Source organism: Coptis chinensis, chromosome 3, assembly GCF_015680905.1.
Source record: "Coptis chinensis isolate HL-2020 chromosome 3, ASM1568090v1, whole genome shotgun sequence".
NCBI lineage: Eukaryota > Viridiplantae > Streptophyta > Magnoliopsida > Ranunculales > Ranunculaceae > Coptis > Coptis chinensis.
In genome coordinates, this window is record NC_141458.1 from 25,954,258 (window position 1) to 25,977,524 (window position 23,267).

The 23,267-nt window shown below is 37.4% G+C and overlaps 3 protein-coding genes and 1 long non-coding RNA gene across 7 annotated transcripts; 3 read left to right on the forward strand and 1 right to left on the reverse strand.

The window, feature by feature from the left end:
* The first annotated feature begins 4,490 nt into the window (after positions 1–4,490).
* On the forward strand, positions 4,491–8,361 carry LOC147508866 (COP9 signalosome complex subunit 5a-like). The gene is made up of 6 exons (XM_086601228.1): positions 4,491–5,066; positions 5,298–5,579; positions 5,729–5,876; positions 6,181–6,257; positions 7,854–7,931; positions 8,031–8,361. The coding sequence occupies exons 1-6, from the start codon at positions 4,683–4,685 to the stop codon at positions 8,127–8,129; spliced, it is 1,068 nt and encodes a 355-aa protein (XP_086457354.1). The 5' UTR covers positions 4,491–4,682; the 3' UTR covers positions 8,130–8,361.
* Positions 8,362–9,167: 806 nt separating this feature from the next.
* Positions 9,168–16,534, reverse strand: LOC147508867 (N-acetylglucosaminyl transferase component family protein / Gpi1 family protein). Of its 4 annotated transcripts, none has more exons than XR_015218270.1 (10): positions 16,260–16,532; positions 15,896–16,189; positions 15,650–15,790; positions 15,437–15,540; positions 15,108–15,329; positions 14,020–14,514; positions 12,304–12,743; positions 11,396–11,489; positions 11,067–11,302; positions 9,168–9,444 (listed from the first exon to the last, which is right to left on the reverse strand). XR_015218270.1 is itself a non-coding variant. In XM_086601229.1 (9 exons), the coding sequence occupies exons 1-9, from the start codon at positions 16,425–16,427 to the stop codon at positions 11,196–11,198; spliced, it is 2,085 nt and encodes a 694-aa protein (XP_086457355.1). In that variant the 5' UTR covers positions 16,428–16,534; the 3' UTR covers positions 10,913–11,195. The 4 variants fall into 4 exon arrangements, 2 of the variants coding, with proteins under 2 accessions (XP_086457355.1, XP_086457356.1); XR_015218269.1 differs by having other exon boundaries at positions 9,168–9,509; XM_086601229.1 differs by lacking the exon at positions 9,168–9,444 and having other exon boundaries at positions 10,913–11,322; positions 16,260–16,534.
* LOC147508868 (uncharacterized) lies at positions 16,481–19,252 on the forward strand. Its single transcript, XR_015218271.1, has 2 exons — positions 16,481–16,715; positions 18,322–19,252. It is a non-coding gene; the product is annotated as an uncharacterized LOC147508868 (long non-coding RNA).
* A 2,028-nt stretch (positions 19,253–21,280) lies between these two features.
* On the forward strand, positions 21,281–22,644 carry LOC147508869 (xyloglucan endotransglucosylase protein 1-like). Its single transcript, XM_086601231.1, has 3 exons — positions 21,281–21,795; positions 21,900–22,093; positions 22,185–22,644. The coding sequence occupies exons 1-3, from the start codon at positions 21,520–21,522 to the stop codon at positions 22,534–22,536; spliced, it is 822 nt and encodes a 273-aa protein (XP_086457357.1). The 5' UTR covers positions 21,281–21,519; the 3' UTR covers positions 22,537–22,644.
* The last annotated feature ends 623 nt before the right edge of the window (positions 22,645–23,267 follow it).

Genomic DNA, 23,267 nt, shown 5'->3' on the forward strand with positions numbered 1-23,267 from the left:
TGTGTGTGTGTGTGTGTGTGTGGACTGGTGGTGACTATTGTGTGTCGTGGTGGTGTGTGTAGTGACTGGTGGTGACTGTTGTGTGTCGTGGTGGTGTGTGTAGTGACTGGTGGTGACTGTTGTGTAACGTGGTGGTGTGTGTAGTGACTGGTGGTGACTGTTGTGTGGTAGTGTGTGTAGTGACTGGTGTGTCATGTGTGTGGACTGGTGTGTGTGTGTGTAGTGACCGGTGGTGACTGCTGTGTGTGGTGGTGTGTCATGTGTGTGGTGCGTGTGTGTGTGTATGTGTGAACTGGTGGTGACTGTTGTGTCTGTGTGAACTGGTGGTCTGGTCTATGGTGGTTCGGTGGCTGCTGCTGCTGTTGTTGTTGTTGTTGCGTGTTGCGTGTTGCGTGTTGCTGCTGCTGCAAGGTGTTGGGTGCTGCATGCTGCTGTTGTTGTTGCTACTGCAAGGTGTTGTGTGTTGTTGCTGCAAGGTGGTTATACTCTGTTTTTAGAATTAATTAGTTTTTTCTCGGGTCTTGGTTATACTCTAGACAAGATATGACAAGTTGGGATTATAATGTGGTATCAAAAGTTTATTTCGATTTTATAGTTTGATGATTCCTGGTTAGTTGATTAGATTGTTTTGTGTCATGTTTGTTGTGGCATATGTGAGTTGATGTTCGTGCCTTAAATTTAATGGGATATTTGGTTTTTAAAATTCTTATGTTGGACTAGATTTTGAATCGACCAATTTACTTGACACATCAAGTTGGTTTTGGTTAGCATTGAACAGATGGTATCGTGTTAGTGCTGTGAAGATGCTCTCAAGCAATTGGAATATTGAATTTGAGTTTCTTTCTCCAATGGAGGTGCTTGTTCACTTGCCATATTTGGGAAGTTCACGTAGTTGGAGTTGTTTTTTTTTCATTGAGTTTGAAAACCAAATAAGAATATTTCTAAAAAGTTGAAATATTATTTACCACTAGAAAAAAAATCATTCAAACAAACACTAGCAAAACTGGCAAATCTTATATTTTTCCTCTATGAATTTTTGTAAACAAACACTGACAAATTGAAATTTTCCCACTATAAATTAGCCTGGCAAAGCTCTAGTGGGAGAATACTGGCAAATCTAATATCTTAGCCTACACGTGCTTTTAATTTTCGACATTTAATCATTCAAAAAAAAAAAATGACTAGACCGCCTAGAGGCTGCCTAGCCTGCCTAATTGGTCCGCCTAAACCCGCCTAGTCGGTCCACCGATTTTTTAAATGATTTGAGTCTAGGCGAGTCGGTTGGACACCGCCTAAGCGGCTGTCTAGACCGATTTTTAGAACAGTGTTTTTTTTATAAGTAGAAAAGCCCAGTAATTGTGGATTTGGGGTTGGGCTTGTTTTGTGGGCTCAGTTACTATTGGAATGTTTGGCCCATAAATTAAGCTACGATGCTTTTGATCAAATATTGTACTCGTACAGATTTTGCTTCATCTTTGGGGTATTCGATCTGAGCATTCAAGATGATCCTTGAAAAACGAGATATTGCAAATTTGGATTATTGATACACTTTTTTGTCGCAAGATTGTGGTACTCAACCAACTAATATGCATGATTCAATCAGGTAACCTTGATGAGTTAAAAAAACAGTGTGTTGAGCAGTGGATGTGTGTAAACTCACGAAGCACAACATTACGGGTTGTTTATATATTTTGGATAGATCAAAATCTATTACATTTTAAATACAATGATAAAAAAGTCATTCCGTTCATTATAAATAGCCATTTGGCCCGGCCAATGGCCGAACTTGCTACATAGACTCAATTCGTAGTACCAACAGCTAAACTAACATACTTTCAAAGTCACGACAGTTGAACTAGTAACTTTTATAAAGGAATAAAGTTTAAACTGGATAACAGAAAAGAAGCAAAACTAAATTAACAGGAATAGAGCTTGAACCCACATGTGGAAAAGCAACTGAAACAGAGAATAAACAATATTTCCATCAGCAAAATTAGAGTAGCAATAAAAATACAGCGCTTGAGGAATTGGAAAAATGAAAATAAAAACAATTATAAGATGGAGGAAACAATTATTTTGTACCTCAAGTGTCGATTTCTAGCAAATCCTCCAAAATCAATTATATGTAAATTGAAAATAAAGGAAAAAAACTGTGAGGGAGAGATAGAGAGAAGTGAGAGAGGAGATCGAGCAGATGAAGAAAGAGATGCGAGCGAGCGAGAGACAGAGGAGAGCAACTATCTCTTGATTGAGAGTGAGCTGTGAATAAGAGAGGGAGATGAGAGTGAGAATTTCGATTGGCAAAAGAGTTTAGGGGGAGAGGTGGATTCTATTTTTCTACTTCTAGTGGGAAAATATCATTTGTCGGCTAACCGAGAATAGTATTTGCCAGTGTCCTTAAATGCACCCAAACACTGGCAAATGATGGTGCATCTAGTGGGAAAATAAAATTTGCCACCCCTATTTGCCACTAAACAAATACAGCCTAGAGTCTAATATAAATTATATACCACTATAACAAAGAATATGTTTTTATATGAAGTTGATATTCTTCAAATATTATACTTTTTTGTAATAAGTATATTTGTTTGTGTTTATTTTTTGAGTTATGGTAAATGATTTTCTTCATTTTTTGTAGTATAGATATGTATTACTATATATATTGAGGAAAAAAACTGCCCTAGCACATGTGCATAGCCAGAGTCTAGGTATGGCCTAAAATGCCTAGGCGCTCGCTCTCCCACCACCCGACTAAGGGTATCTCTAATGGAGAGTGTAAAAACCCACCTCCACATAAGCTCTACATAGGTGCCATTAGGATTATACACTTTATCTACCTCCCAAGTAAATAAGGTCTATATTTACACCTTGTGGCTCTTCCAATGGTGGGTGGAAGAAAATGTGTAAAAACAGATAGCAATGGACTTAAATTGTCGTTTATTTAAAAATAAAGAAGAGTAACAGACTTGGCCCATCGCAATGATATTAAATAAATGTTGAAACATCTATTGAAATGACGTCCGTGACTTCTATTTTCACTTAAACCCATAGCGACGGACCGGATCCGTGGCAAAGCCATTAAATAATCTTGAGACGTGATTTCAAGTTATGATTTTTTTTTCTTTGGGACGTGTGTTGGAGTGTCGCCTAGGCTATTTTATCAACTAATAACGGGATAGGGGTGGGAATTTGGCCCTAACGACCCTAACCCGGCCCTGACCGACCCGACCCTAAGCCCTATAAAGCCCTCACAACTAAAGCCCCTCATTGAGTTTAGGTAGGCTCTACCTACCTAATGCCTTCTAGAGGCGGGGCTAGGGCTAAGATTCTAAAACATAGGCCGACCCTAATTCAAACCCTCATTAGCGACCCTAACCAAGCCCTAACCGCCCTTTTGTTTCACACTTTCACTATAAATACACATACCATAATTGTCCAACTCTTTGTTAAATATTTTCAATTAAAATAACATTGTCTTTTGTAATTTATCACTTACACCCAAGGTACTTTCAATAACTTGTCTTATATAACAAAAACTTGTCAACTTAATGACCATGAAGAACGAACAATGAGCATTAGCCTAATAAAAATAAGACTTTATTCCTTTGATCATCAAGTCAAAGTCCATAACTTATTATTCTCAATTTCTTTTTCACTTATTTCTTATAAATTATATTTTTATTCACATCCAGCCAAGTCTAAAACTAAAGATTTCCTTCCACACCATTAAAGCAAAATACTGAGGCGGACATTTGTAACATAGAAACCAAAACAACATTTGTCGGAAAAATGACATTTGTAATCTCAAACCTTTCTCCATCACTTGTTCAAAAGCCAATATTTTCATTTCCATATACAAAGCTTGAATCACTTTTAAATTAGAAGAAAAGGTAATATTATATTTGTTTGAATCTATTATAGAAATAATTTATGATATTACAAATAGTTTAACAACTTCCATGACCCTTTAACCAAAACTATTATGTTTCTTCTTTATATCTATTACTTCTTCCTTTAAAATGATAATATAATTATTTGTCTATGTATTTCAATTTAAAATGTAATTTTAGTGAGGTTTGAGTCTGAGGAAGAACAAATTCAACTCTCGATGTCTTGATTCATTAGATTGTGGATGTGCATTTTAAAATTTTGGACTTATACAAAGATTATTACTTAGATTGGTTGGACTTTGAGTTTGTAGATTATTAGACATTTTGTAATATAAATGAGTTTTTAAACCCGATGTAGTAAAAAAAGAAAATATATAGGCCCGGCCCTAAAGCTCGGCCCTAAAGCCTTTAAAGAGGGCTTAGGGTAGGGTAAGGGCTTGAGGTTTAGACTTGTGACCCGGCCCGACCTGGCTCTATGCTGACTTTAGGGTCGGGCCGACCCGGCCCTAATATTTGAAGGACTTTAAATGTTTAGGGCCGGGCTAGCCCGACCCGGCCCATTGCCCACCCCTATAACGGGATGAGAAATTCCCCACTCCTGTGATAGGCTATTACGGTACCTATTACCTACGGTTTAGGATCCCATTGGATAGAGTTTTTTTGACACTGCGAAGGTAAATTACAACCCCCCGGCATTGGAGATCCCGTTTTTTAGAACACTGAAAAAAAAAAAAACTCGAAAAACTTCACAAAACCAAAAAAAGAGCTTAAACCTCAAAAACCCCTAAACCAATGGAGAAACTCCTATCATCACTAGCACAAAAAACATGGGAACTAGAAAACAACATTACAGAGACCCCATCATCTTTTTCAGATGAAATATACTCTTACGATGAATCTTCACAGGCAAAGATACAAAGAGATAAACCATGGACAAAAGACCCACATTATTTCAAACGTGTGAAAATATCAGCACTTGCTTTGTTAAAGATGGTTGTTCATTCTAGATCAGGTGGTACTATTGAAGTTATGGGTTTAATGCAAGGGAAAACTGAAGGTGATACTATTATTGTTATGGATGCTTTTGCTCTACCTGTTGAAGGGACTGAAACTAGAGTTAATGCTCAAGCTGATGCTTATGAATATATGGTTGAGTACTCCCAGATTAATAAACAGGTTTGTCTATGTTTTTTACTTTGATTTTTTTTTTATTTAATTTTTTGTACGTATTTTTACGCGAGCCGTGTTGTAAAAATTGTGTAATTTGAGTAGGAAAAGTTTGATATGATTTTATAGAATTTAGTTTTGGTGATTTTAGGGGAGCCCCATTGTTTGAATTGTGTGATTTTACTAGAGAAAGATTGATTTTGTGGTTAAAAATTGATTTGTTTTGGTGGGGATGTGTAGGCGGGGCGATTGGAGAATGTGGTTGGATGGTATCATTCACATCCTGGATATGGATGTTGGTTATCGGGTATTGATTGTTCGACGCAAATGCTGAATCAACAGTTTCAGGAACCGTTTTTGGCTGTTGTTGTTGATCCTACGAGGACGGTTTCTGCTGGGAAAGTTGAGATTGGAGCGTTTCGGACTTATCCCGAAGGGTATAAGCCTGCTTATGACACTGTTTCTGAGTATCAGACTATCCCTCTTAATAAGATTGAAGATTTTGGTGTTCACTGCAAACAGGTAACCCTTTTTCTGTCTTTTTTTGAATTCGCAGCTATTTTAGAAAGTGGTTGTAGTTGAGATTAATAGTGTGCACTTTAAACAAAGCGAATGGATGATTTTAGCATTAAATGACAGTTTATACTGATCTATGTTTGTATTTGTTTCAGTATTATTCACTGGATATCACGTACTTTAAGTCTTCTCTTGATTGCTACCTATTGGATCTGCTATGGAACACATATTGGGCCAATACACTTTCTTCGTCGCCATTGTTGGGTAGTAGAGACTATGTTGCTGGGCAAATTTCAGATCTCGGTGAGTCTCCCATTCTAGTAGAGAACAAGAGATTACATTTAAAATTATTTCCTTTCCATTCCATTCCATAGTGTACCACCCATTTTATTTCCTTTCCTTTCCATGAGTTAAAATTTAACAAACACACCCTAAGTGTTTCTCCCATTTTGTTTTTATAGTGGCTCTGATATTTTATATAGTTGTTTGTTTGTTGTTTCTGTTGTTTAGCTTGTTACGAGATATATATATATATTATATATTAACATCACAGTAGAACCATTGTCGCTCTGCTCTACATCTTAACTCTCACCTTTGCATTGTGTAGCCGAAAAGTTGGAGCAAGCGGAAAATTACATTCATAATCAGTGTGGATCTTTTCTCCAACCAAATACGAAGAAAGAGGTGAGTTCTTCCTGCCTTATTTGGATTGTTGGGTTTTGCACAGCTTAAGGTGTGGACACTTGGGATTCATTTAGAGGGCGATATTAAAGCTAATCTACTTTATCTTTAATGTTCAAATGTATTTAAGCAGTTAGTCAACTATAGGTGCTTGTACATTTACTACGGAACTATAGGTGCTTGTACTTTATCTTTTTATTGGTGAAGTAGAGATATATATTATATAATTGAAGAAAGGGGAGTTGTTGGAAGAGGTATCCTTAAAAAAACAACAGAAGACAGAAAAATAAACAGAATAGTACTCAGACTATGAGAGTACAGCTTCGCACTTCCCTATAGATTTCACAACATGGAGTCCCATCTGAAGATAAAGCTCCCAGAGGATTTCTCTCTCCATATATCCCAACTGAATAACAAGCTTTGATCAAAATAATCACCTCATCTACCAATAAAGATCTGTCCTCAAAGTGTCTAATGTTCCTTTCCAGCCATGGTCCCCACATTTGTTGTTGAGTTCTTTGAACCTTGGTAATACCTAGATGTTTAGTTTAACACTGAAAGAATCAATTGTATTCTTATTCCTTAATTAGCCTGTTGTTAGTTGCATTGCCGCATTGGTCACTCTTGTTTGAAAATTTTCTCTTAAACGTACAAATCCCACAGCCACCGACTCTCTCCCAAATAATCATATATGCCTTAGCCTGTTGTTAGTTTCATTGCCACATTGGTCACTCTTGTACGAAATTTCTCTTAAGCGTACAAATCCCACAGCCACTGACTCTCTCGAACTTCCCAAATAATTTTTTCCAACATCCCAAATAAAGTATGCACATATTTAGTAGTTATGTAAATGTGTGGGATCTTGAGTTTTCACCATTTTTGGTTCCTATCTGTCGATGAAGTTAAATTTCATTGATGGTGAAAAACTACTGACAAAAATGGGACAGAAGTTAATGGTCATTTTAATTTCATTGACAGAAGTTAAAAATGGGATGCTGCTTTGGGGTGGTCATGTTTAGGTCCTAGCTCAATCTGATAAGTATGTGTAGGTCCAATCTCGAGCTAGGTCTCCAACTTCGCAGCAGCTGGCCAAACTATAAGAAAATCACAAGTGCAAGGGGGTTGGAACTCCATGTCCTCTCTGGATAGCATTCGTTGTTCTTCAACTAGGACAGTGTCACTTTGACAATTACAATATCATTCTTAAGTATATGACATTTATGACATAATATTTCAAAAAAATTGCAAATTTATAACATTCACCATGATTTATCTTTTCGATATATAGAACCCGTTTTAGAATGTGGTGGCTGTTCAAGTTGGTTGAAATGTCCTTTGACTCATTGTACATGTGGCTGCACAGAGCAAGTTTTCTTAGAGCTTTTCTCTCGAGAAAATTTGGCTCAAGTCCCAGGTTTAGCAACATATATACGGATATCAATTTTAACCAAATAGACAGAAAGCTGTATTTACAGAAGTAGGCCTCAACGTATGGCGGTCGAGTTTCAATTGTTTATAATCAAAACTGGTCAAATCTCAATCACCATACCACAATGCTCTTTTTGCTTCACAGATTTGTTTCCATTTCCTCTAATGCAGGAAGATAATCAGCTTGCAAAGATAACTCGCGATAGCTCAAAGATCACAGTTGAGCAGGTGCATGGTCTCATGTCTCAGGTAACGAGTTATACTGATTCCTGTGCTGTTGTTGTTTTCCTCTGTTTTTGTTAATTCATGTCTATACTTATTTTCCCTTGCTAATTGTATCTTGCGCAGGTTATCAAGGACATACTTTTCAACTCTGTGCGTCATTCGAATGGGACTCCTACAACTTTGGAGAAGCAGTCTGGCCCTAAGCCATTGGTTGAAACCTGATCTCAACAGAATATAGTTGACCTCAAACATAGATTCTAAAATTTTCTTTTACTAGCCTTTAGTTTTGCTCGCAACACATCTGCATGGGTCATATAAACTAGGATGTTATTATTGTTTTTCTTGTAGTGCCTCTGCATATGAGAGCCGGGTTTCAGAAGTATGTTTAGATATGTGATTAAAACCTGTTTCTAACCATTTGGAATATCAAATAGAGGAACTCCTTTTGTTTGCTTATTGTGTGAATGATATGCTTGTTGAAATTTCAAGGGAGAATCAGTTAATGCCATGAATCCTGGATATGCTGGTATAGGTTTTTATATCAGGTCGTGCTTGGTATGAAGCATCGTGCTTCGTCAGAAGTAGAAGATTAATGTGCAAGTTTTAACATGTAAATTGTTAGGCTTTTAGTGGGCTGAGCATAATAATGTCCACGTACACAAACAATCTATGCATGGGGCCCCGAAAAGAGATATATAGAAGAAAGGGAAGCACTGTTAACTGCAGCACCTCGTGATAAACGTTAAACAAAGTTAATGTGATCTGAGGAGCTAGTAAGCACTATAGCTGTGCTCTGAATCCAACTGCATCACTCAGAAGGACTAAGATTATGGTCAAAGAAGGAGTTATCCAAATTTATATACATGTGCGCTCTCTTTGGACGAAGGTGGTTCGTGGTTCCAGGCCTTCCAGCCATAATTTTAAATACTGAAACAACAGTTTTCGTTTGCACTATCTCAAATGAAAAAGGAAAAAATCCCAGTTTTGGACATTCATTTGGAAACAGAACTGACGTTACCAAAGCGCTAGAGGCACTCCTGACCTTGCCAAAAGAGTTTAACGTTCCAATTAGCTTGAAGGGCACAGACCAAAAAACATGTTTGCAAGCATAATGCCAATATGAATATCTTCACTTGGCGTTGAGACGTTGTAAAAGCCACAAAATTGTTACATTTTAGGTAACAGGATCGACCAACCCAATCTATCTTCGGAAGCCATGCGGGTCAAGACCACGAAGTCACCCCCCACATGCATCCTGCATTTTTATTTTTTTTAGAAAAGAAAATCAGCACTTTATTTATTTAAACATACTTGATTTACATACAGAGAGAGAGAGAGATCTAGTGGCTCTTAGATAGTAACATCCTATTACATCTTCTGCATACAAAATATAAGATAACCCTACACGGGAGTGGTACAAAATGTCGTATTGTTGACGCGCATGGTTTGCCATCCAGTCAGCCACTTGGTTGCGTTCACAAGGAATTTGCGTTACTTCCACTTGCATAAAATGATCTTGCAGAATTTGTCTGCACCGCTGCAATAAACGATAAAGATGCTATGGCACTAAACCAGGGGAGAATGGCCAAAGGAGGAAAGCACCTGTGAATCAGTTTCAATAATGATATTTAAATTTGTAAAGTGCAACAGTGCCACAATGCCTCACTACAAAGCCCACAACAACAGCTTTGTTGTTATTTATATGTTTTACCCAATATGATTGTCCAGAAGAGCTATACCCTTGAGAGCAAGTCCAATGGGGGCGCTATATGGGCTGCTAAAGACAAATATAGCACCCCAACCACCAAAATGTGTTTCCAATGGGGCTGCTAAAAGACTCCTAAATTTGGAAGGAGTCAAAAATCTAGCCAAAGTTAAAACCTTCGCTAACAGTTGCCATAATAAGTTTCGGGAGACGGACGGCACAGTTTCTACCGTCCGTGTGTTAAATTTCGACGGACGGCAAAAACTGTGCTGTCTGTCCAAAAAAAATTCAACTTAAATTTGCAACTAATGGATGGACGGCAGAAACTATGCTGTCCGTATACCTTTAGCACCTCATCTTCATCCCTCCATTGGAACGGTTTTTCTGTTTAGCGCCTGTCAAATTTGACTCTCCTGCTATTTAGCTGACGTGGCGCCCTTTAGCAGCTCATTTTGGCAGCTCTCCGTTGGACTCGCTCTAACTGGCTAATGCCTTTGCAAGACTTCATTTACTAAGTAGATTATGAAGATGATAGGAATCTCCACTAAATGCTTAACCAAATTAGAAAATGAATTTTCAATGATTTAAATCTAAGTTTCCCTGCCAAGAAAGACAAAGTGATGAGAACGTGATTAAACAACCATGAAAATGGCTGACCAAAGGTGCCGGATTACCTGCCAACTGAAGTCTTTGCCATTAGAGCATCTCCAATGGGGGTGTAAACCGTATAGAGTGGAAAGTTTACACCCCCAAGTGTCAAAAAACTCTATCCAATGGGGGTGCTAAACCGTAGGTAATAGACTATTAGTTGATAGAAAGGGTGGGGAATTTTCCATCTCGCTATCAGTTGATAAATAGCTCGGGTGACACTTGAACACACGTCTGAACAAAAGAAATGTTCGGACGTCACTTGGAGTGTCGTCCCTATCTATTTCTAAAGTCATAATTTGAAAATTTTAAACTCGGATGACACTTGAAGTGACGTCCCTCTTTAATTTAAAGAGGGATGTCACTTCAAGTGTCCTCCAAATTTAAAATTTAACTTTTTTACACTTTTCTATTGGGAACAATAGAGAGTGAATATTTATGGGCTATTCAATAATTTAATATTGGAGTTGTAAAATCCTAATGGCACTTAGGTGGAGCCTATGTGGAGGTGTAATTTTACACCCCCCATTGGAGATGCCCTTAATCAGAGGTAATAACATGATGGACTAATGCTTTCATACAAACAAACTAACAAGCAAAAACTGCAGAAAGGGTGGGATGATAGAATACATAAAACCATGACCAATACACCAATCACTAATGTGCATTCTTTTGAAAATTCAAAATTGTAGTAGAATTGTGTACGTGAGCTGGAATAGCAATATTCTCCTCATGGCTAGAAGCCTACAAATCTGAACAGTTAGTACATGGACCCTAAATCCTCCAACTGAAATGTTAAAATGTACCTTACATGGTTGGAAATTCTTCCTTTTTTACTGCAGATTTGAAAACAAGAGCCAGGGAGCAGCTAGAGAAGAATAAAAGTGTTGAATAAGAGCATAATTTGGAAAAGAACAATCAGTGCTTTGATCTTCCTAAGCATGAAAGCACTGAATCAAAGCATAAGCACCAATAATCTTTATAGGTGATAAACATCCATGGCACTGTTGAAGGAAGACCAGTTCGCAACCCAGCTTCAACTCTGAAATAGGAATTGACCAACTGAAATAACCAATAAATAACATTGACTATAAAATTTGTGTCAATTATGGAAACCAAGTAACAGGAAGCTCACCGACTGCCCATGAGAATCCCATAAGCTAATGAAGTACCAGACAACACAGAAACGCCAGAAAACACTGCTTTGTAATGTGGTAAGATGATTTGTCCTGAAACACATCTTCATATGAGTGAAGCATACGACAATAGTAATCATGAAATCAGGTGGCAAAACAATAAATAGTTTACTTAAACCATTTAGAACCAAGACTCGTTATTCACTTTTTAATAAGTAATAGATTAAATGTCCTGTCGCATCATAGCTGATTAAGTTCCACATGAACTCTGAAATATTCAATTAACAAATTAAAAGAAAATAAAAAGGTGGTCTGCAACATGGTTTGTCTTGCTGAATATATGCTAGTAGTTGATGTTGCTGAATCTTTGTGGAGGTGTAACTCACCATACCAAGGGAGCATCTCCAAGGCATCAACTTTTCTAGCAGGTTCCACTACTGCTAAGTTGGAGTCATATTCAATATTTGTAATATAATAGCTTGAAAAAGTTACTGTACTCTACAATAAAGCTTCAACAACATACTCATGATTGAAAATATCTAAAAACGCCTGATAGATGAACAGGCCATACATGTCAGTTGGTTGGGGTTGTGCACAGGGATGTCATTTGAAATAACCAGGACTTTCTCAAAGAAAGAAGGTCAGAAAAGTCTTCATTCATCTATTATAATTTATAAAGCATATACTCGCTAGCGATGATTATTTCAATTTTTGCAGAAGCTAGCCAATCATGTTGGTAGCCATATCTCTGAGCTAGAAAGAGTTTGAGTTTCAATTATAAAGTTTCATTATAGGAAGCATCCAAAATCAAGTTGCAGTCTAGAGAAGAACAAAGCAGTAATTATGAAGAATAGAGGGGGGGGGGGGGGAGAACCCCAGTACCAGTACAACAACACATGGGTCTTACCTATACTTGCAGTATTAGTCTGGAAAGACATAAGCAAAACATGGGCCCCTTCATTGTTTTCCTCTTCCATCTTCCTGTGCTGCAAAATCCTAGGTAATATATTTTCATTACAACATCCAACCACTGCAGAACCAAGCACCGCCTTGCTACTCCGACAGGACTTAATATCAAACCATATTCCAGATGGGAATCTTCCAGGTCTGACCACCCAGAGAAAAAGTTCATGGTAAGGAGTTGCATGAAGGATTGATATGGTGACTTCAATCAGAATACAGATGAAACTGATGGCTGTCTTCAGAATGGTGAAGAAAATGTAGAAAACAGATGTTGTTGGCAGCAGAAGTAGCAGTGGTGTAAACAAAAGAGACCCAACGACATGTTGCTTCACAGTGTAGTCATAACTATCAAATCTCTGGCGAAGAGGATTCCACTTCCGACCCCTGTCATTAGTTGAAAGCTATGTTTACTCAGACAAGCCAATAAAGAATCATCCTAAAAGGAGGATTTACTTGAAACTTATCTCATACTAATAAAGCACCAAGATAGAATATGTGAAGGAACAGACTCATGTCTTAAATACTCATTATGTGACAATTAATGCGAGAAAGCAAGTGCTACGACCTTTGGTTCCTATGCACTATTCAGAAGATGTGTGCATCAACATATACCAGCTACTTTACATAAAGGGGAAATTATATGAGATATTGTGTTACGGCAAAAGTGAGACATTCAATGACACTGTTGTTGGGCACATGTAGAGAAGAGTTAGAGGTCGGATTTTGGTGAGGATGTTCTCATTCTGAAGGTCATCCTCTCACAAAATCAGCCCATTTGAAAACGTTTAACCTTGTCAAAATAATGTTGCAAAAGTGTCTAAATGTGAAGGTTAGATAAATTGTAAACTTGAACACACCTTTTGGCAAATGAGACGATTTTTGGTGAGGATGATCTCCATGGCGTGGAGGTCACCCACAAAAATTTAGTTCATTCTTCTCCATGTGGGACCTAATACCGTGTGTCATTTTCAAGTGTTGTATTAGTGTGCCATAATATCCCTCCCCTTACATGAATAACCTGAAGTTAGATGGTGTTTCCTCACAGGAAACTCATTGGCCGAAAATACTTTGCAAAAGAAGAGATCTAGACCTCAAAAAACTGGACGATGTGCCGAACTGAGACAATTTTCCCTTAAAAGAGTCTTTTAAAGGCATAAAGAGATGACCAAGGGAAGCTTTCTGAAGGTATTGAGATCAGAGCAAGACATTTTCACCTATTCTCCATGAAGTCTTGAAAGCCAATAAGCATAGGAGGATGTATATACATCAGGGGAGGCTTTAAGATGACTAGATTCCTTCACTGGATCTTGTTCGAGTAACACTATCCAATCAATTTTTCTTTTGAGGACAAATCGTAACTATTGTTTTCAAATTTTTTGAAAACATCTGTTAAGAATCAAGAATGGAAATGCACTGCCATATTTAATGAATGTCAAATTGTCAATGTATCTTGGCAGGATGCTTAAAGAAACCATGTGATGTCAGCAAGGTATAATAATGGAAATGCCTTGTAACTTCTTCAGTATTTATGAGAAAATCGGCATCACTCGTTTCACTAACCAAAGTAGATTATATGGTAACAAACGAGAACCTACCAATGAGCATAACTGGCCGAAAAAATCTTAAGTGTTTAAACCACTTAAAAAAAATGGATGCTTACCTGAAAAGGCGCCATAGAGCTGCCAATGACTTCATCTGATGTGAATATATAAGAGAGATCAAACGATGAAGCGTTGATACATGAGAAGTTGCGAGCATAATCATATCCACGATTAGAGCAGCAGGTACTGTTAGCCCGAATATAATACCAGATAAGGCAAGTCCCGTAATGAAATATCTAAATAGAAAAGCAACGTAGATCCACAGAGTCGACCAAATCTGAATTGCATTAAGTGAGATGACCCCCAGAATTCCTGCTAGCTCCGTGTTTAGCTTGAAACCTGCTGGGACACCCATCAGCCACACACAACCTGACCGCAACCAACTGTTTGTAATGTCATGTAGGAGGGCCAAAACCCATGAGCATGCAGTATCTGCGTGGAGTAATAATGTGAAACCAACGGCATTTCCCAGAAGGATATCAACTGCTACACTTGACCACATGGAATGCCTAAGTAACGAAGCTCTATGTGCATATTCAACATTTGACTGAGACCTAGAAGGTAATAAGAAATAAAGCTAAGCAAGAAGATTACCATAAGTTAAAGTACTTGAATTTTTAAAAAGCCTGCTAGTTGAGCACATGAAGAGAAGTCACAACTCACAAGTCATGTCATAGTGGGACTCACCAGGGATTACACTAAGGCATTCCGCATACACAATCCATGGTTACAACTTACAACTTACAACTGTGAAGAGTCAAGAAATGTCTTCATGAAGACATTGGTATGCCACAAGCAGAGGCTATACCAATACGTCTGACAGTAAATACTGTCACTATAAGCCTACCCTACTTATGCAGCACAAGAAGAGGATTCACAACTCAACCTGCTTTCTACGTTGTAAGCATTCAATTCCCCAACTTCGCACATGTGAGAGAATTATATAGTCAAATGACTACATCGAGGATCAAAGTCGGACATTTTCCATGCACAGTCCAGTCCACAAGTGCAACTTTTTATTGTGATTGGTCATGAAATGTCATGTACTCATTTGCCATGCCACAAGCAGGCCATATGGATATATGATATCATCATATAGCTAATAACTTGATCAAAGAACTCTGGAGTAATAGTTTGTTGAGCTTACCTGAATCCACTATCCTGTAGACGTATGGGCCCATAAAGAAGCTGGCAACTGCGGATATAAATGTTCTCCCACGTATGGCTGAATACTTTCTCTATAACAGCACAAAGAGAAGCTTGTGATCCATAGCAAAGAAGTCTATGGAAGAACTGAAGGATGCTGTATATGATAGTAAAGAATGAAGCCAAAAACAAGGCTGTGAAATGACATGTGATAGAAACCAACCTGAGTAGTCATGGAAAAGACCATCAGCATGCAGATAAATAGGCAAGGGAAGAGTGATAAATAGCAACTTTAATACAGAGGAATTCCGAGAGAGAGAGAGAGATTACACAAAAATGGATGAGAACTGATGAGAGTAGTTTTTTGGGCTCAGACAAGCCTCAAACTCTATCTTAGCAGAAGTTGCACTGTTGACTGCGAAGATGACAGTATCCTGCAGTAAATTTTTATGTGTATACATTATTATACATAGATGAAAACAGTCAAATTTCCCAGAAAATGAAAAGAATCATAAACTGTAAACTGAAATAACAAAATGTTACCAAGTCAGGCGGTGGTTGCTTTTTGTAAAGAGCATCGATCCACATAGGGCTCTTGAAATGTTGTCTCACTTGTTCAGTAGAACCCAAAGATTTCAGTGAGAAATGGCGTGAACCAAAAGTGGGTGGCTCATAGATTATTACCTGATATTGATACATACACAAAGAAGATTTTAGGAAAAAAAACAACAAATATGAATATGAGTGAAGCCAGAATAAAGCAGTATAGGTCATCCTGATTTTACATACATAGACATCACTACTAGGCACTAGCTGCCCACCCCAGTGTATGTGATGCAACCTGGGTGTCCAACGAATTCCTTTACAAGTACAGCTAAGAATTTGACATGACAATTGAATCCAGTTACCGCTCTTAACAGCCAATCGCCTATGTTCCTCTAAGAATCCATCAAGTTTGTGGCATCCACAGCTCCATTCTTCACACAATCCACTACTTTCCGATGTACAATATCCCAAGATAGAAAATGTTGCTTTGTCTTGAAGTAATTGAGCCATTTTTCCATTTGTACAACGCAAATATCCCTGATAAGAAGAGAGAACAAGTTAAAAGATGTATTCTTGCCGACCCCAGTTGTTAAAGTGAAGTGAAAACCTGAAGATCTGGTTGATTAGAAAGCTTGTTTGGGGAAGCAACAATTGGAACAATGACGATGTCAAGTGAGCAAGTTGATGAAGGAAGAAACCAACCAAACAAAATGACGAAATCAGACGACGAAGAAGAAGAAGAAAATTGTTTGGGCCACCACAGTCTACTCCTCATATTTTTTAAATATTTAAGGATTCAAACTCGTCTCATAGGATCAATCCTTAACTAGTCACAAGGTGACGTTGTCGTATATGGAAATTGTTGGTGCTGAACGAGCCTAGTCCAACAAAAGGCCCAGCCCCGAACCGGCACCAATCAATCAGTCATTCTGCCCTACTCGAAGATTTAGACGTGCCTATAAAAAGAAAAAGAAAAAACGATTAATTCCAGAACAAGTCTGCAGTCATTCTCGTTCCGCCAACAGTGGCGATGACGATAATAAAAATAGCTGCTGTGTCTAAGGTAACTCCTCCACTTTCTGTTTGTCATTCAGTATTTCATTCCAAAACTACTACAGATCAACAAAGCCCATCAGACCCGATTAATATAGTCGCATCTGGTATCCTAGAGTTACATGAGGCCGTGACTTTATCCAGTCAACTAATATCACATTCCATTTCCCATTTCAATCATTTAAAAGTATTCCCCCGTGTTTTCTTTGTAGAAAGGTTGGATCTCGTTTGGATCCGGTTTTGGATTGCTACCTTGACTAATCTAGATGAGTTGTGGATGCAAAAGTCTAATTGTGTCTAAATAATCTCACATTCAATGTCATGATTCAAAGATTTCTCAAGGAAAATAATATTCCCAATGGCAATACAATTTCTAAAAATATTGATTGCGAGGGTTTGGTTAATGCAAAATTTTGCGATCAAAATTCAAAGATTTCTAAAGGAAAATGATATTCCCAATCGCAATACAATTTGTGAGGGTTTGGTTACTGCAAAAACTATGACTATGTTAGTGGTCAATCATGTACTCGCAAAGATGCTTCACGAGTTCCCGCCATAAGACTAAGACAAAGGTATTATAGTTCCATAGTAACGTCATATTTTAGTATATGATATTATCAAATTAGTTTAAGGGAGTATGTAAGTACTTCAATGTGTTTAGTATTTATATTTTATCCACTTGTATGTTAAAGATTTTATATTAACGAGACTCGAGTAAAATTGAAAGTTCTTTAGACGTTATATCTATATTTGACCACAATATGCCATTCTTTATTTTGTATGGAGGTAGAGTTCGTTATGTCATGAAGGGGGCTACTTTGAAATTGTCTTCAAGTGAATAAAGACAAGGATATTCTATAGTTGTAGTTCATTTCTTGGGTGATACTTTTTGCACCCCATTTTCTTAATTCTTTCTCCTTGGTTATTAAGGAAGCGAATTAGAATAATGAATTGTAGGAAGATCTCCTTTGAGTCCGTTTTAATGTGTCAAATGCAACAAAAGAATCACTTTTGTTTGGTTTACAATTGGTCCTGTTTTTACAATCCAACTCGTTTTCAGGGGAGAAATGTAAGCAGTCGTAGCATTAACCCCTAACACGATCAATGGCTCGAACCTTGTTAGTAGCTTATAGCTTAGAAGTGAGAACATTATATTGTTTTTTTTCTTTATAGATGTTTCTGATTTTTCTCTTTCAAATCTTTGTTTGACTGACTAGCATAATTTTCCATCTTAGGGTAGCTTAATCTTCTTTAATTAAGTTTAACAACCTATAGAAGTTTTAATGGTATTTCTTCATTGTGTCTATCTGTGGTGTTATATTTGTTTAATTAATATCTATAACAAAACTATAGTATTGTAACACTAAACTGTACAATTGCATAATAGCGTTGTTTGTCATTGTATCACTACTCAAAGGCTCGGTTGGAAGTGCTTCCAGAGGTTTTACTGGACTTTATCATTGACTTAGCAGTCCAATGTATACTGCCACGGTCTAATTTTTATCTGGAATTCTTTGATATTGGCAATGGTGGATTCTCTTGTGGGGAAGGGGAATGGGGATAGTATACTGAACATAAGATTCTAATTTTAATTTTTTTTTTCTGTTCAATTTCAGGAACTAAAGAGAAAGTTATGAATATTATAACTTTACTCCCTTCTGTATAGTTTGCCAAGCTGACATAGTCTACGACGACATATCCTTTGGGAGTGCCACCTCTCTATCAACTTGTGGAAATTGGTGGCTGACAAGTTCAAGCTAGCTACTGCCTACAAACAAATTTTCCAAGACATGGAGAATCCAATACTAAAATATTTTTGGAAAGCAAGGATGGTCATCTTGTGCAAACACATAAACAAGATCAATTAACTAACATAGTAGTATCAGGGAATGAACGGAATTCATTACAATGCAAGTCTGGTGTGCGGCTCACCTCTCTAAAGTAACTATTTTCAACACCACTAGACAGATAGTTATAAAAGAGGCTTGGAACGTATCTTGAAGGCCTACGCCAGCTTCTAATGGAAGGAAATGCTTTTGGATCTTCATACACTAGGCACCACTTAGTTATCTGCAGCTTTAGACTACCCGGGACCTTCTGCAATTGGAGCTACATTCAGACATGAAGAATTGGTCAATTAGAACTCGTCATCTGCCAGCTAAAGCAGGTGCAAGATTGCAATCTACCTTATGTCTCTCACATGAAGTTAGACTTCATAGGGATCCACTCGGAAATGGTAGACGCCTTATACTGTATGGTTTTACCTATCGTTTTTTTATGAGAAGACATCCCATCCTCTGTAAATAGGATTGTCCAGGTCTTTCTGAAAGCCTGATAATGTAGTCTACAACAGCTTCTTATCTACTTATACTTTTACCGTTTCAATACAATATTTACTTAGCAACTATGGTCCTGTAATCCATGTGACACTTCAGGTTTTAAATCTTCCTTTTTAAGGTAGCCGTTATGGTCCAGCATGTTCTGTCTACTTCTCAAAAGAATCATAATGTATAATTGTATATTGGAATGGAGTGCTTGTACTATTTATATGCCTTTGTTGCCGCACTCTTTATCGGTTCACTTTGCGTAATATAGGGTTGGCGCCATCTAAATGATCTATGAATTTTATTTTCTCAAATGTGGGTACTTTTCAGAACATATACAGATCTAACTGAAATACCAACAATACCAGGAAGGGACTGCTGGTGATGAAGATGTGTTTGCCAGTATGAGGAAGAGGTGGTTGGGACTAGCTTGAACTTTCTTGGTTTCATATGGGGCTAACTTCATTTGGGTTGGCTTGTGTTATATATAATCAGTTTGTATGGGTTGATCCCTACATTAGACATATATTTTTCTTGACTATATTGTTCGTAGATGTTTGGTTTATGGTTAATCATTTGACTTCAAAACTGAAAACAGTTTGTCTCCTGAGCTGTCTGTTTGGCTGGAAGTGGTTTTTTCGTTCGTTTGCTTGTGATGATACTATGGTATCTTGTTGCAGGTCAACATGCACGTTTAGGTTTCTAAACTATGGAGTTTGTTCAGCAGTTGGTCTAACTTCATCACTTGGTCAGTCAGCAGACATAACTGGAATATAAGTGAAACTTCATCTGCGTATGGCGTGGTTGTTATATGGAATCAGTTTGTTTCATATCATTAGTGTATTCACTACTTTAAAGTTGGGTTTTTGAGACTGTATTGTTCATATATAGATGATCAGTTTGATAGGCTTTCACTTAATTAGCTTCAGAATGGAAAACTGTTTATCTCCTGAGTTCTCTGGTTCCCTGGACTGGATTCTGGGTTTTGTATGTTTGCGATGATATACTATTATGCTATCTGTTTGCAGGTCTATATTCGTGTTTTATTTTCCAAACTACTTAGTTTGTTCTCAAATAATTTCTGACAGAGCAACATATAGGGTGCTTTGTTTCTGTTAGAGAACTTTGTCATAGACTCCTTTCTCATCTGTGGCGCCAAAGGCCAAACACTCCTTTGGAATAAAATGCTCATACCTCTTCTACAATTTCCGATTCTTCAGCAGCATAAAATTAGTAAGTATGATTCCACTTACTTGCAAGACAGGAACACACATCATCTCAAACTCTTCCCTAATACTCACTGCTTAAAATCTCCTCACAACTACCACTGAAGAATTTCAGTCATTTTAATTCTTCATCAGATGAAAAGGCGGACCAAAAGGTGCAAAAGAAAAAGTAACAACTGGGCAACATTGTCATGGGAAGCGAAGGATTCAGAAGGGATATATAGTTTTGTAGAAGGTTTTTCATCACTTTGCATAGAAATGGGCACTTATTTAGAAGTCCCAAATTCTCAACAAAGGTGGACATGGGTGGTTAGTTCATCATCAGATTCCTGAATATATTTCTATGGTTGACAACTTTTTCATTCAGCTCTAATATTCAAGATCTCCATATTCCCAATCAGCTTACTAAATTCTCCACTCACTTACCACCTAGTGAATATTGGTCAACTTTCTGAACAATCTGGTTAAGCCTATGATTCTTACATCAACTCTCATAATGTTACAAGATTTTACATCAGTCTGCTATTTCCCTTGAGCATAGCAAAAACATATGAATAGCTTCTTCATTCTTTTCACATCAAGGTAATTATTATTAAATGAAATTTTCCAGTTAATAAAATGTAATCTCCAATCTTTGTTGTTTCTGAAAATTATCAATATATGGATTTTCACTGTGACCAGTAATCCAGTATCTTCTAAGCAAGCATCATGTGCTTAATTTCTTCTTCATAAAAATTCAAAATATATCTCATTGGTAGTGTGAATGGTCTTCCATCCTGAGGTAGCACTCTGCATTGATTCAGGTTGCGCAAAATGTGTGATGAGAGTAGCACCATACTGGCAAATAATGGGCCAGCACTCATATGTCTGTCATACAACTCAAACATAGGATACTAGTTGCGTGAATTTCTTCATGCACACGGAATAATAATAGCCTTTCAAATGGAACAATGGGCACCCACATCTATGTTGGGTTTGGCAAGTGATAGGGTCATATAAGGACATAGAAAGCAAGTGAAGCTGCTGTCCAGTTTCCTCACTATCCTACCTCAGTAACACCCACCCCAATCCATGTTCACTGATCATAGATGATAGAACCGCGTTTTAGCCAACTTTTCCCAGCTATTATAACTCATGCAAATTAACCTTCCACACTTTCCCATCTCCTGCCTTTTTCCACTTCACAACAACTATAAATAGCTACTCAGTGCACATTCATCTCATCAACTTAACTCAAACTTCTTACAATCTCACAAACTTTGAAATGGCTTGTTCTACTTCCTCATCATTGGTGTCAAGAATGTTCATAATGAGCACTCTTCTAGTGGCTGCTTTAGCTGGTAACTTCTTCCAAGACTTTGACATAACATGGGGTGATGGTCGTGGTAAGATACTCAACAATGGACAACTTCTCACTCTCTCCCTAGACAAAGCATCTGGCTCTGGATTTCAGTCCAAGAAGGAATATCTCTTTGGCAAGATTGATATGCAACTCAAACTTGTTCCTGGCAACTCCGCTGGTACTGTCACCGCCTATTATGTAAGTTCTACTCCATTCTAATTTGCATCCAACTATGTTTAAGTATATGAAAAGATTGCAAATTCTAATAGTTGTTTTTCTTGGAATATTGATTGGGTATGCAGTTATCATCACAAGGACCAACACATGATGAAATTGACTTTGAATTCTTGGGGAATCTAAGTGGTGATCCTTACATTCTTCACACCAATGTGTTCAGCCAAGGAAAGGGTAACAGAGAGCAGCAATTCTACCTTTGGTTCGACCCAACTGCAGATTTCCACACTTACTCCATTTTATGGAATCCCCAACGCATAATGTAAGGCCTAAGCCATTTTTTTTTTGTTGATACTTGTCACGAAGGACTTCAGTTAAGATTAAACGCATTTTCATTATCTCTTTCTGTGCAGTTTCTCTGTTGATGGTACTCCTATAAGAGAATTCAAGAACTCAGAATCACTTGGTGTTCCATTTCCAAAGAACCAACCAATGAGAATTTACTCTAGTCTTTGGAATGCTGATGATTGGGCAACAAGGGGTGGTCTAGTTAAGACCGATTGGACTCATGCTCCTTTCACAGCTTCTTATAGAAACTTTGCCTCAGCGTCTAAGAACAGTGGATGGTTCTCACAGCAGTTGGATTCAACAAGCCAGGGGAGAATGAAATGGGTTCAGAAAAATTACATGATCTACAACTACTGCGCTGACAGCAAGCGGTTCCCTCAAGGTTTACCCCAAGAATGTGCTACCACAAATCTATGATTTGTTAGCTCTAAGACATACAAATTCTTTTATTAATTTTTGTAACTAAACTATTTGTAATTCTTCTTATATAGTGTAATATAAATCCACGTGCTATTTTATCTGTTACATTTTGCCGAAGAGAATTCTATCTAGTTTTTGAAACATCTTACCAGTTCAGAGTTGATAAAATGATATACTAATTATCATGGTATATTACCAATTATAGTTCACCCTTGATGGTTTACTGTATAAAATCGGGATACAAATATCTTGAGAAGAACTAAAGAAAAGGTTTCTTGAGGAATGTGGTAGCAATTTGCCAATGCACTCAGACGTTAACACAAGAAAATGGGGGCGAACTTTAACTAATTTCTCGCAATTATTATTAGTAAAACTAGAATAAATCTGAAGATTGATAGTACTGATTTAGGTACCACCTAATACCACATCAAAATATAACCGTAAGCCATACACTTAAGAACAAAAGATCTAATCTTCATTCACGAAGCTATGTTTATTAATCTAATAAGACAACAGAAACCATAACAAATATTCTGATATTCATCTTACTTTTTCACAACAAAGAATAACCCCGTAACAAACAAATTCCACGCTCACGCATCGTAAGCGTGGTACACCGGTACTACATATATATATATTTTTTATAATAAAAATTGTACTGAACAAAGTACTGGTACTACATAATAGTGTATGCAATATATATATATATATATATATATATATATATA